Source organism: Aethalodelphis obliquidens, unplaced genomic scaffold, assembly GCF_003676395.1.
Source record: "Aethalodelphis obliquidens isolate GAN/ISIS:26980383/991018 unplaced genomic scaffold, ASM367639v1 scaffold8, whole genome shotgun sequence".
In the NCBI taxonomy this organism is placed as follows: Eukaryota; Metazoa; Chordata; class Mammalia; order Artiodactyla; family Delphinidae; genus Aethalodelphis; species Aethalodelphis obliquidens.
Window position 1 is genome coordinate 55,996,795 of NW_020837952.1, and position 14,148 is coordinate 56,010,942.

Genomic DNA, 14,148 nt, shown 5'->3' on the forward strand with positions numbered 1-14,148 from the left:
TCATGGCCATCCTTAGCTGCAAGGGAAGCTAGGAAAATAGAAAACATCATTGAATTTGGGTAAATCAACCAAGAATCGTTCCCTGGGGCCAGGCAAGATTGGAAGACGAGAGAAAGCGTATTGGGTGGGCAGCTCTCCGGGTCTGCCACACGCCTCTCCTAGGGCCTGAGTTTCTTTGTCTGCTCTTGGCCAAAGCTGTGGCCCCACCATGTCTCCAAGTCCTGGTTGGAGCCTTGGGAGCACTACCTGGGTGCACATGATCTGTTGAGAAATCTAAAGTCAATTACCAACCTGTGTAAGCTCCACAGAGGCCCACGCCCGCCAGCAGACCCGCTGTGGTTACCAGCATCAGAGAGTCACCACTGGGCTGTTTCCAGAAGCCTTTGCTGCCGGCCTCCCTCCTGCATGGCTCTGTGTGCGTGATCTCTGGGTCAGGGAAGCACTCCACGTGCCAGCAGGCCTAGGGCATCCTCCTGGCTCTGCCGCTGACTTTACACCCTGCTTTATCCTGGGCTCTACAGGTCTGTCTGCTCCAAGGCCTGCATGCTGTGGGGCAGGGCTGAGGCTGAGCCATTGACCTGGAGTCCCTGGAGCCTGGCCCTGAGCCAGCGTGGCGGAGAGGCTCCATGACATGTTTGTTTTGTATCTTTGTGTCCAGTCGCTGCAGAGCTGGGGGATCTGGGGTCATTTTCTTGTAGCCGAAATGGCCCTTGGGTGGGTGTGGACCTGGGAAGGTTCCAGGGAGAATCCTGGTGTGGATGCTTTTTCATCTGCATATGGAGAAAAGTGGGAGGGAGGGAGAGAGTGATGATCACTGCTCTGGTCCGTTTCCATGGAAACAGGATGCTAGATGTCATGGGGGGCGGGGTAGGGGGTAAATCACCAGAGATTCTCAGGCTACAGGTTGACAAGCCAGACACCAGTCGATCATATATCATTCAGAATTCTCTCAGTTATATGGACAGGAGCCTGCCGAACCTTGTTTAAGGGAGTTTATCATCTCCTTTACTGAAAGTCGAGGGGTCTCTGACTTCAGGGCACGCTTAATCCAGAATCCTGAAAGATGTCACCAGGCAGCGTGTCCTCCCGTCTCACAGCTCTTCTCATTCCTCTGTGTTGACCTCCATCCCTGGCAGCTTTCCTCTCAGTGGGGGGATGGCGGCGGACAGCCCTGAGTGCCCAGCCTCCTCCCTCTGGTTCAACAGAAAGACACCTTTGCTTTCTCAGCCACTCCAACGAGGGCGGAACAGAGCCTCCTTGGCTTGGATCCCTGAACCAATCACTGTAGCCTAAATGCGGCCGCACTCTGATTGGCCAGACCTAGGTCAAGACCCATCCCCTGGCGCTGGGTGTGGGGTCCACGTCTCTCATACCACGTGGCCTAAGAGTGGGGAGGATGGACTTGGAAAATCCCAGGACTGTTACCCTACAAGCAGAGAAGGGTGCTCTAGGTAGGCACAAGCCACTGCTGCTTAGGTAGGTTACCAGAACTAAAGTTTCCTGACTAGGCTGGGCTCTCTTACATCCCCACAGTCCAGAGAACTTGGGGTTGTTAACCTCATTTCCCAGATGGGGAAATGGAGGCTCAGAGAGATTAACAACCTGCCTCAGGTCACACAGCCCGTATGGACCAGATCTGGGATGTGCTCAGGTACAATCGTCCCCAGAGCCCACGCTCACTCACAATACGAAGGGTTTTACCTTTTCAGAGGCCAAAATATTCTAGTTGATCTCCCCTGGAGGACTCTCAGAAGGATGTGGGGTGAGTCTCGGAAGAGGGACCTTTCCCTCAAGCTGTGGTAGAGCCGAAAGAATCTCTGTCTGGTTTCCAGCAGCTGCGCCCAACTACCGTGGTGCCAAGACTACCCTGGAGTAAGGGAGCTGAATTTTGCGGGAGGCATATTTGGGATGTGTGCTAAAAAATTATATATCGTTGTTTGCCTGAAGTTCAGACTTAACTGGGCATCCTGTATGTGTCTGGCAATTCTACCCAGAGATAAAGTCACTGGAGTGTTGCCACCTGAGTGGAGCCTTGTCGAGAGATGGTCCAGGGTCTCCTACTGCTGAGGTCCCCAGATTCCTTTGTGGCCCCCAGTTCCCCCTTTACTCTGAACTTGGCCTGAGTTGGTTTCAGTGCATCAGTTTCTTTGTCCAGGGGCTAAAGCAACCCTGTTCTTCTGGTCTCATAGGATTCGTGTGAGGATATATGGTAAAAATGACCCATAAATCATCACACGCTGGCCAAAGTCAAGGGTTAATGTTATCACTCCCTAATTCTCTCTTTCCATTATTTCCTTCCTCTCTCCCTCCACTGAACACCTACTATGTGCTGGGTACCAGCACAGTAGCATAGGCTGGTGGTCTAGTTATCAAGCAACACAGGCCTGAGTCATCACAGAACTGCCTCCTGACAGATGATCTGCCATTTCCAGCATCTCAGCTTCCTTTCCATTAGCTACATCTTACGTTACATTTTAAGAAAGCCCCTGTGGGTCCCTTGTAAAGATTGAGGAAACACCCTATTTTTATCAGCAACACATAAGAATCATCTCCTGGGAGGGGTATTTCCTGGAAATATGTTAAGTCTCAGTCATTTTATGGTGCTTCTTGTCAGCTCCAAGCTTCTTTTTTTTTCTTTTCTGATCTTGTCCCTCAAGTTATTTGTTTGACAAGCTGGCAAGGGAGCCGCCTCCAAGCCAGGCCCTGGGCGGGGGGCTGGGGACTCGGCTAGGACTCTGAGCTGCCCCTGAGGAACAGGGGCAACGACAGCACCCCTCAGGGCCAGAGCTGCCCTAGTAGAGGCACAGTGGGCCACAGAGCAGGACAGTTCAGTTCGGCCTGGGGGTGGGATCTGGACAGCCGGGAAGGGCACTCCAGGTAGAGGGACTGGCGAGTGAAAAGGCGTGTCAGCTGGAAACAGCATGGTGCACTCTGGGAAACTGAGATGGTGGGTGTCTCTGGACTGCAGGGCAAACGGTGGGCAGTGCTGGGGTCACGGTCAGAGAACTTCCAGAGGCCCTTACTGCCTGGGCTTTCCCCGGCAGGAGGTGGGATCTAGGGAGGGGTTTAAGCAGGCATCATGTGACTCGTGGGCCAGTGTGAACCGAAGCAGCAAATGAGGCTGTGATATAATAATAGCTGGCTCTTTCTTGTGCCAGGCCCTGTCCCAGGCACTGAACCCGTATGTGAACGCATTTCACCCTCCCCACACCCCCATGAGGTCAATTCAGTGACTTGCCCAAGGTCACATGGTGCGCTAGCAGCAGAGCTGGGATCGAAAGCCAGGCTCGATGCTCTAACCATGGGGCAGCACTGCCCCATGGCTGTTGGCTCCACTCCACGTGCTGCTGATCCAGTTTACTGGTACTTACTGGCCACCTGGCCAGCTGTGGGAGGTGCTCACGCCTGGCCTGATGACTGATGAGGTGGGGAGGGGTCATGCAGAGCTCTTGGGTCCCCCACTACTCAGCTGGGTGACCTGGGTTCTGTCTGAGCCTCAGCTTCCTCATCTGCATTGGGCGCCGTCATCCCACCGTGGGAAGGGGTGTGAAGTGCTTGGCACATGGCGAGTGCTCTAGAAACCCCTCTGAATCAGCAGGACTCTGAGTTGCCAGTGACAGAAACCCAACTCAAATGACCCCCAAGGCCCAAAGGGCAGGTCCTGGCTCACGTGCCTGGGAAGAATAGAGGGCAGCTCTTGGATCCGGGTGCAGCTGCAGGGAGTGCTCGAACCGTATGGTCAGGATCCTGCTTCTCTCCAGTTCTGGCCTCGGCCTTCCTTTGTGTTGGCAAAACTCTCGGGCCACCACGGAGGCAAGATGGTCATTAGTGCCTCCGGGTTTCCTGGCGGTGGCTTAGCCAGGAAGAGCACCTCTTCCCTGCAGTCCCAGCTCAAGGACGGGCTGCCCCTCATGGCCCATCCTGAGCCAGTCGTGGTGGCCGGGGAATGGTTGTCCACTGGTTGACCAGGCCTGGGTCTCCGGGCCTGTCCCGGGAGCCAGGGGAGCTGGCAGTGGGGCAGGGTGGCCTCTCAGCAGGAATCCATGGGGACGGCCCTGGAGAGCAGATGTCCGCCCTGCCTGCCCACCCTGGCACGGTCCCCACCTCAGCACGGCCACATCCGAGCCCCTCTCTCCAGATGACATGCCACCCGGGAGCTGGGTGCAGTCAGCCTCCTCCTGGGGTGATGTCAGGACGAAAGTGCTCGCTTTAAAGTAAAATTACTTACCTAATTAGGCACTTGGGAGCTGGCAGGAGGCAGTGGGGGTTTTTGTTGATTTTGTTTTTAGACTTTTAGCACTGACGCTGCACCATAAAGTAACTGTGTAATTAGGGTTAATTTCTCGCTCCCGCAAGTGATGTCTTACTTGGGGCCTAAGGGAAGTCAGCCGGGTGGTTATTCACCCGCAGAGCGGCCCTCTTCACTCTCTTTTTTTTTTTGGAGGTGGGGGATGCTCCCTTAGCTTTCATCCAGCGGGGAGGAGGAGGAAGGAGGTGGAAGGTGGCTGCTTCTGTCACAGGCATTCTTCATGCTGCATAGATTCCCGGGGCGCCGGCTCTGCGTGGCGGGGCTGGAGCGGGGTGCGTCTGAGGAGAGAGGAGCCGGCCAGCGTCCAGCATCCAGCCAATCAGGCGATGGCTAATGCTGCAGCCCCGCCCTCGCCGGGGGCCCCTGCTGGGACTGCGGCCCAGTTGCAGGGTAACCTGCCCATGACCAGCCCCTCGCTGGCTGTTCCCTCTCCGCTCTCTCTCTCTGTGCCTCCTGGGATCACCCCCGAATAAGCGGCTGCTCCCAAGCCCCTGGCTGAGTCTGCTTTGGGGGAACCCAAACTAGACAGGAGGTGTGAACAGAGTGTGGAAGGAGCCAGAGCAGAGAGGGTTGGATTCAGCCTGCCGTGCAGGGAGGGCGTGAGCAGGGCTTCATGGAGGAGGGCGTCTTGAAGGATGAGAGCGAGGAGAACAGGCAACGCGCAAAGCAAAGGGGGCAGAGAATCGCGTGTTTGCTGAGCTCAGCGGGCCTGGCCTGGTGCCCGAGGTGCATGGAGTAGGGGCAAGGGGTGGGGGGAGGGGGCCGAGGCCAGACTGCAGGGCCTTGAAGGGCAATGGGGAGCCATTGAGGGTTTAAGGCCAGGAGTGACACAGCTAGATTCGAGGGGTTTTTTGGCTGCATTGGGTCTTCATTGCTGCGCGCGGGCTTTCTCTAGTTGTGGCGAGCGGGGGCTACTCTTCATTGTGGTGCGTGGGCTTCTCATTGTGGTGGCTTCTCTTGTGGAGCACGGGCTCTAGAGCCTGGGCTCAGTAGTTGTGGCGCACGGGCTTAGTTGCTCCGCGGCACGTGGGATCTTCCAGGACCAGGGCTCGAATCTGTGTCCCCTGGATTGGCAGGCGGATTCTTAACCAGTGCACCACCAGGGAAGTCCCTAGATTCGCGTTTTAGGAGGTTTGGACTAACGGAGGATGGGCCGTGTGGAGAGGAAGCAGGGGGCTGCTGCAGCTGTCAGCAGAGAGGGCTGGGTGCTGGAGCTGTCAGTGACTGTCCCGCGTTGGGCTTGTCGGTGCACAGTCACCGTCAGGACAGCGTGATCCCAGGGCAGAGACTTAAACCTGCAGTTCCTACCTCCCGGCTACTCGCTCAGCCCCTCTCTCCCCGGCCTTGTCCAATGTCCAGCTTTCTATCCTCTTCCTCTCAGGGAACGAGAACTACTGGATTCCTCACTGCGCACCTGCTATTTGCTCTTTTTTTTTTTTTCTTCTTCTGGTACGCGGGCCTCTCACTGCTGTGGCCTCTCCCGTTGTGGAGCACAGGCTCCGGACGCGCAGGCTCAGCGGCCATGGCTCACGGGCCCAGCCGCTCCGCGGCATGTGGGATCTTCCCGGACTGGGGCACGAACCCGTGTCCCCTACATCGGCAGGCAGACTCTCAACCACTGCGCCACCAGGGAAGCCCCTATTTGCTCTTTATCACCAAAAGTATTTACAGCTGGTCTCGCTCCCCCAGACGGGAGATGCGGCTGCAGCAGGACACCCTCCCCCGCCACCCAGATAGGTTTATGAAGTATAGAAGAGAGTTAGGACCTGGGAGAAACGTTTAGGAACTGAGATCCTGCCAGCCGCCTGGTGCAGCCAAAAAACAAACAAACAAACAAAACCCCCCAAAGCCAAGACCGTTCCTGCTGCTGAGAACTTAGTGACTCATCACATTTCTCTTTTTGACTCAACTGCCAGGAAGCTCAGAGCTAAGATCTTGACACTAAATTCTCCCAGAAATTTCTCTTGAGGGCTTTTCAGTGGGGACCCTGAGGGCTGATTAATTCTTAGGGGAATTTTTGTAGTAGAGGATCGGGTCAGAGGTGAAGGGAAGGGACTGGGTCACTGTGTCGCTCTGGGTCTGTCAGGCTGTGGCTGCTTCGTCCCCTTCAGAGATGGGGACAAGAGTCAGATCAGCCTCCCATGAGGTGGGGTCTAGGAGGCGTTCAGACCCTAAAGCTTACTAACTCTGGGTAACTGTGGGCCTCGGTGACACCCAGCCATAAGTTGTATCTCACTCAGGACCCAGAGGCCGGCCCCCCGCCCCACTTATTTTAGAGAAAGGAAGGTGAACCTGAATCCTCACCATGGGACCTGACTACACAGCGCATCTGTAGTTTCCCGTTCTTGCCTCCCAGCCTATCCTGGGGCAGGGGCCATGGTGGGTGCCCCCAACTTAATTAAGAACCAGTAGTCCCAGACGGTGGGCTATGGGTTCCTTGAGGGGGGATGGAGGGGCACAGAGCCCGTGTGGCTGAGTGGGGCGGGAGAGTCAGGGACCAGGCAGGAGTGTCCTGAGGGCTCCTGCAGCAGGCAGGCCCTGGTGTGGCTTGTAGCCGTGGGCCCGGCCTGGTCCAGGGCAGCAGAGAGAGGGATGAGGTGGGATCTGAGAAATGTAGAGGGGGCTCGAGCAGGCTAACGCAGGTAACACACACAGGAGGCCCTCAAAAACCATTCGCTTTTGTGTCTACCCATCGTCTGTGAGGCACCTGTTTGTCTCTGTGGTGAGACTTCACGGGATGGGAAGAAATCCTGGGCTGGGATTTGATGGGTCTCGGCAGGTGTGCTCAGGGGCTCCTGGGACGCAGTACCTGGGTGGGTTCAGTCTGGCGTGGGCTGGGATCTCCCACCTCCAGCACACCCAGCAAAGCATAAAGCGAGCCCACTGGCAGGAGGGAGAGAACCAGGCAGAGAAGGAAGAGGGTCTGTGTTTGAGAGGTTGGGGCCTGGGGGAGGGGCTGCCTGCCACGGGGTGGCTCTCCTAGGCCTGGTGTGTGTGTGCGTGCGCGCGTGCGCGTGTGCGTGCCAGTGTGAGAGCCTGTTTGTGTGCCCGTGTGTGCTGCCCCCGCAGTGCCTCTATCACACACATCTCCCTGGCTGCCTGGAGAGCTCTTTCCACCAAATACGAACATGACGGTGTGGCTCACCCACGCGCGGAATCCTTACGCCGCCCCACGCCTTCGGCGCCCCCTTCCCAGATCACCCACTACCCCTGGGTGCCTCAGCCCTCACCTTCTCTGCCTGGCTGCTGCCCCCACTGACCCCCCTCCTGCCCCCTCCTCGGGACCCCTGGTCTCCGTCTCCAGTTCTTAGGTCTCTGTCACTTTTTTTGTCATGTCCCTTCATCTGAATTTGGGCCCTGGTAGGAGTGAGTGTGGCTGAGGGTGTCCAAGGAGTGAGTGTGTACGTGTGTGCGCACCAATGGTTGTGTGCAGACGTTTGATTCCGTGTTGCATTTGTGTGTGTGTGTGTGTGTGTGTGAAAAAGGAGAGAGAGAGAGCACACAAGCATGGGAGCCGGAGCCTGTGCCCCAGAAAGCCGGGAGATGATGGATGGAGGCATTTCAGGGAGACAGAGCTTTCACTCAATTACTCTTCAAGCAGCGGGAGGGGGCGATGGCTCCGCAACAGTCGGACAGGTTTGCAGGGTGTGTAGGAAAAGCCTTCACTTCCCGCTGATGGCGGCGACAGGTGGAGCTGGCAGCAGTGCCGGAGTCTCAGGGTGGGGGGCCCAGGTCCGGTGACTGGGATGTCTGGGGTCAGGCTGGGGCTGCAGGCCCCTGGGGCCTGTCTTTCAGAGGGGGAAACGGGGGGCAAGAAGCAACTGAGCAGGAAGGGTCTGACGGACGTGCAGGAAACTATAGAGGGGACACCGGAGATCTGCCTCCCCTGGAGATCTGGGGAGGCCTCCTGGAGGAGGCAGACTGGAAGGGGAGGGGGACCTGTTTGGTGAGGCCCCGAGGATGAGAACTGAGGCAGTGGTGAGGGCTCCAGTGCTGTCTTTGCTTTTCGGTCTCTCCGCTGCCTGAGTGCAGACGCCTGAGGGTAGGGGCCGGTCTGAGTCAGCACCTAGACTGGCCTGGTTCATCATGGACACAGGTGTGGAGAAACTTCCAGGACTCCAGGGGCATCTGCACAGAACCTGAGGAAGGTTTCAATGGACAGAGATGATGGAGGTGTTGCAGGCAGAAGGGACAGTGGGAGAAAGGCCGGGAGTGGGCCCTGCGAGGCTGGAGCCGGCCGCCTTGCGTGCCCAGGAGAGGGGTTATTCCTGCAGACCAAGTACAGTTTGCGCCTGGCCTCGTTGAGCTGGGAGTTGGGGAGTGGGGGATGGGTGTGAGGCGGCGGAGGGGGGCAGAACTGGTGTGACTCCTGGCTTGAGCCTCTACCCGTTTGCTGGGTGACCTGGGACATGTGATGTCACCTCTCTTACAGCCTCATCTCTTCATAAATCTGGGCGTCTAACCCTGGCTTGGGGGGCCCCTGGGGGCTTGGGGAGACGGAGGGACTGGGGCTCCACTCCGGCCTCTGCCCTCAGCAAAATCTTCGCAGACGCTGCTGCTGCTGTGCCTGTGATGTCCAGTCACCGTCTGGGCTCAGCCTGGGGGCCTCTCGGCAGTTCCTCCGTGCTCCCCTCTGAGGAATGGGGCGAATCCTCCCTGTTTCAGAGGCTGCCCTGGAAGCGCGGGCAGGAGCCGCCTGACACAGTGCTGGGTACGCGGTGGGGCCGCAGGGTCTCTGCCCCTCCATTCCCTCTGCCCCTGGCCGCATCTACCGGGACCCTCAGGGCAGTCCACGAGGTGGATGTCACCTGCGCTGCTTACAGAGAAGGAGACGGGCCCAAGGAGACAGCCCAAGGCCAGAGGGCTGACTGGGGCTTAGCCGGGTTTCTGACCACTTTTCTTACCCTGTCCAGGCAGGCGTGGGCGTGGCTGGCCCGGCCGTGGCCCTGCTGTCCCTGTGCTCTGGGCCTCACTCTTCTCCCCTCTCTTTGCAGGATGGTCGAGTACTCCCTGGACCTCCAGAACATCAACCTGTCGGCCATCCGCACCGTGCGTGTCCTGAGGCCCCTCAAAGCCATCAACCGTGTGCCCAGTGAGTTGGTGCCCCCTGCCCTGCCCCAGGGCACTCACTCACTCAGCAGAGACTGACCGGCATCTCCCCATGCCAGGCCTGTGCTGGGCACGGGATCCTTCAGTGACTGGACAGACGTGGGCCCTGCTGCCAGGGGTTCACGGGGCACTATTTGGGCCTGAAGATGTTGGAAGGTGGCCCTGGCGCCTCTGGGTCCCAAAAGGACTCAGACTGCAGCAAATACTGGCTTTTTAGGGACAAGGTTCCTTGTGGGGGGACTATCAAGGTGGCAGGTGTGTGAAAAGAAGCTGCTTGGTTTGAGGGAGGGCGTCGTGCAGCATTCCACTGGGGAGGGGCTCCCAGACCCCCCACTTGTGCCGACTTGGAGCTCAAGCTCCCGACCCACCCACTGACCCCCTCCATACGTTCATCCCCCACAGGTCCATCCACCCACTCCCCCATCTGACCGGCTGCCCATCCATCTGTCCGCCCACCTAGTATTGAGAGAGGTTATCTGATAACAAAAACCCCTGACACCTGCCCAGAATCATCCAGCTTTCAAAGCTTTTCATCTCTGTGATTTCTTCGGAGCCTTGCAGTCCCCCTGGCGGGAGGTGGGTTAGTCTCATGAAAAACTGAGATGAAAAAACTGAGACTTGGAGACTTGAGGTTACTTGCCCAGGAGGTCTCCTGACTCTTTCCACTGCCCTGTGTCTCGAATGGGATGGGGATCTAGGGAAGGAGAGGGGGAGGACCCTGCCTGCAGGGGGCTTCAGGCCTGATGGGGAAGGTCAGGAACTTTTAGGAGCATCTACTCACCTCCTGTGTGCCAGGCTCTTGACATGCCGCTGGCTGACTTAACCCTCTGAACAACCTATGTGAGGCTCAGAGAGGTTAAGTGGCTTGCATAAGGTCACACAGCAATTCAGGGGCAAGGCAGGGATCTGAGCAGAGTTATGTCTGTCCTAAGCCCAGCTCTTTCCCTGGCTCTGTCTGACCCCTTGCTTCTCTTCCCTGCCTGAGCCTCAGTTTCCCAATCTGCAGAAGGTGAGAGGGCTCCTGGCACCTTGTCCTCCTCCACAGTCACCACTGACCCCACTCTGCCAATACCCAGGCTTGGGGCCTTGGGGGTCCCTGCCACTCGCCCTGCCCACCTCTCTGCAGCCGTCCGCTGTGAGTGCCTGTGGGGCCAGCCTGACTCTGGGCTCACAGAGCGTGTTGGTCAGCCCGCACAGGCCTGGCTGGGCAGTGGAGGCTGTGCTCTGGGATATTTGTGGAGCAAGGTGACCTGGGAGGGCAGGTTGGCACAGGTTGGGTGAATTACATAGGGGGTCCTGGAGTGCTGGAGTCTCAAGGTCGCATATACAAGGTCACCTCCCCACACATGAGCCTTGACGTGATGGGAAACTCCAGGGGCCCCTGAGAGTTGCTGTGAAGGTCCTGAGGCAGGGGGGTTGAGAGATGGGGGTGGGGCTGGGGGTGAGCGGTGAGAACCAAAGCTGTGGGAGAGGGGGGAGGGGCAGTTCAGCTATATCACCTTTGCCCCTCCCACTGTCCATCCAGAGAGGCCATCCTAGGTGGCAGACTGTCTCTGTCCTTCCCACTTGCCACCAAGCCTAGAAGTCTCCTTAAAGATTAACTTGTTCAAAACCATCTTTACCCCTTTTAACAAATGTGGAGAATGAGACCCAGAGAGGGCCATGACCAGCCCAAGGTCACACAGCAGGTTAGTGGGAGGGACTAAACTGGAGCCTGTTTCTAACCAGCCCACCTTGCCCAGGGGTGCATGTTCCTCTCTCTCAGGCGCCACCTCCTACTGGGAAACTGACCACAAGGCAGACTTTGTTCCCTCAGCGCCCAGAACTATGCCTGGTGTGTGGAAAGCGCTCAGTAAATAGGTGTGAAGTGGACCTGCTGGCCAAGTTTATCGAGTAGCTGTTCTGTGCAGTCAGTGCTCAGACGGAGGGGTGCCAGGCATGTGGAGCTTATGGGGGTGCAGGGAGGGGCAGAGTGGGGGGCACTGGGGGTCTGAGGTGGAGTCAGCTGAGACCCAGCGGAGCGTGGGGATTGACCTGGCAAGGGAGTGTTTTAGAAACGCCTGGCAGAAGTGGAGTGGACACAGCGGATTACTCTGGTAGTGTGGGTGAGCCGTGCCCGGGCCAGGCAGGGTGGAGAGGAGCAGGTGGGCAGAAGCCCTGGTCCCCACCCTGGAGAGTCACGGAGGAAGCCCAGCGTCTGGCCTGGGCAACCTCAGCAGGGAAGGCACCGGGCAGGGGCCGCATCTTTCCTGGGCGCCCCCTTTGTGCTCCCCATTTCTGTTCCAGGGGAAGGCAGGGGTTGCCCTCAGGAAGCAGCCACCGTGTGGCCACTGTCACGCTCCTAGCCATGCAGCCCACAGGCCCGGTACCCTTTCCAGAGATGCGGGTGCCTGTGCCGGGGTCACACAGGGGCGTTTGTACACGATTCTGCATTCTGCGTCCCCCGTCAGGTCTCGGGATCTGACAGGCATGGGAGCAGCGACGTGACAGGACATTTCAGAAGAGATGGTCTGGGTGGGGGGCAGACAGGATACACACACAGGGTATGGGCCTCTCTCTCCGGGTGGGTTTCTGTACACCTGTGCGCGTGTGTGCGCGCGTGTGGGTGTGAGGGTCTCTGTATCTATGAGAGACCATGTGCTGTATGTATATGTGTGTGCACGTGTGCGGGGTGTGGGCCCACGTGCCTCTCCTCCCTGCCCTTTTCGCCCTCTCTCGCTGCCCGCGTGAGGAGCTCATTTGCAGCTGCGGGCTGTAGGGGTCACTTCCAGGTCCCCAGAGCCAGTCCGTTCACTTCTCTGGAGAAGGGCGGGGCTGGGCCCTGCGCTCCTGGAGGTTCCGATTTTGGAGGCTGGGTAGCCCCAAGGGCCCAGAGAGGAGTTCGGCTCTTTCCTTAGGGGCCTCTTTCCTTCTAATAGGCTTCGCTGGGAGGCCCAGGGTGGCCTGAGGTGGGCAGTTCTGTTTCCACTCCAAGCTGATTCTGCCTCTCAGCTGACAGACGAATCTCGAATCTTGCTTTCTCAGAACCTGGAGGCACAGCGCTCCAGGATCCAAAATAGAACCGATGCGCCCCCCTGGAAAGGGACCTTAAGATAAATCCATCTTCATGAGCAACTTGATTAACAGGAGCCTCAGGCTGTTGGAGCAGGTCCTCTGATCCAGACCCTCATTTACAGAAGGGGCAGCGTACTTCCCAGGTGCCAGGAGCTCTGCCCAGGGTCACTGGGGAATGAGTGGCATGGGGGGCGGGGCACAGAGTCTTAGAAGTGTCTCTTCGAGAAGTTTGGTTGGTTGCCTTCTTTTTTCTTAGATGTTTCCATGAACATTCCGGGTCCTCCCATTTATTTAGAGCCGCTTCTGCCCTGGGACGCCTTCTTTTCAACAATAGCCTGTAGCTTTCCATTTGGCCACTAGATGGCAGGCTAGAGAATTGGGACTAGGCAAAGTGAAATTATGGGTTATTAATTGCAAAGCTGTGGAGAGGGGGGTGGCTGCCTGTAGTTTAAAAAGTAGATTAAAAACACGACCAACGAGGAAGACTCAGTTGGGTTGTCAGGGAATGTAATTTCTACTTCTTAGCTCTGCAGGGAGCCTGCTGTGTGACCTGGGAAGCCCCTGGGTGTCTCTGGGCCTCAGTTTCCCTATTTGCACAAAGGAGGAGGAGGGACTGATTAGATGTGTGGTTCTGACTTTGTCCAGGATGGTTGGGGCACCTGGGAGTCGTGGTGCTCTTTACAGAACCTCGTTAAAAATATGTCCCTCCACCCTACTCCTGCCAGGTCTGTCCTGGACACTGAACCATTGGTGGATAAAGGGCAGGAGATAGTGCATGGGAGGAGGTCAGGGAGGGAGGGAAGAAGCACTAGACTGCCAGTCAGGAGGCTGGGTTCTGGTTCCTCGCTGTGTGACCTTTCATAAGTTGCTATCCCTTTCTGGGCCTTGGCAAGATGGGGCTGGATTATCTCTGAAAGCGCCCCCTCCTGGCACCAGCGGACTCCAGGCCTCACCCAGCCTATACACCCCTCAATCAGCTGCAGTGCCTCCCAAAGCCCATTGGCCAAGCCATTTAAATATGAAAAGTGCTTTTTTCTCCAGTAAGAAACTAGGGCAGTTCTGCTAAAGCCTGAGCCGGCTGAGTCTGAGCTGCTGGCCCACATCTGCACCCTGCCACTGCACACCCTGCCCAGCCTGTGCAGGGGGTTGGGAGGGAGGCCTGGGGAGCGCAGGGGCAGCTGCTGGGGATGCTGATCCTCGCCTGGGCCCCTGCCCCCTTCCTGGAGCCCAGTCCAACTAACAACCCCTGGGTCAGCAAGAAGCCACCTCTGTGCAGGGGCCTCTGGGATGGGGCTGGGCTGGGCAGGGCCCAGGGACAGGGAGGCAGAGCTGACAGTGCTGTGGGTGAGGCTCCTGTCCGGCCCCAGCTGCAGGCAGGACTGGAGACTTACTCTGTGCTGACAGGCCCCGGTTCTAGTTCTTTCACCTGGCTGTTATGGGACGCTGGGCCTCTATTTCTCCAACGATAAGATGGGGTTAATAATAGCAATTTCCATATGGTTTTGTAAGGATGAAATGCCCTCAGGTGTGTAGAGAGCTTAGCACGGAGCCTTGTATGCAGTAAGCGGCCAACAGGTGCTACTATTATGAAGAAGTTGCTGGGAGCATTGGGGGTGGAAGGTGGGGGTGGAAGGTAGGGGCGTCAGGACCTCTTTGCAGAGGCTGGTTTTGGAAGA

The 14,148-nt window shown here is 57.7% G+C and overlaps 1 protein-coding gene across 1 annotated transcript in view; it reads left to right on the top strand.

Annotated features, from left to right (window-relative positions):
• The window catches only part of CACNA1I (calcium voltage-gated channel subunit alpha1 I), a 106,227-nt gene that overhangs the window by 29,116 nt on the left and 62,963 nt on the right, over positions 1 to 14,148 (top strand). The window contains exon 4 of the mRNA XM_027107711.1: positions 9,304 to 9,401. Coding sequence (XP_026963512.1) covers positions 9,304 to 9,401 — 98 coding nt within the window. The remainder of the gene's footprint in view (positions 1 to 9,303; positions 9,402 to 14,148) is intronic.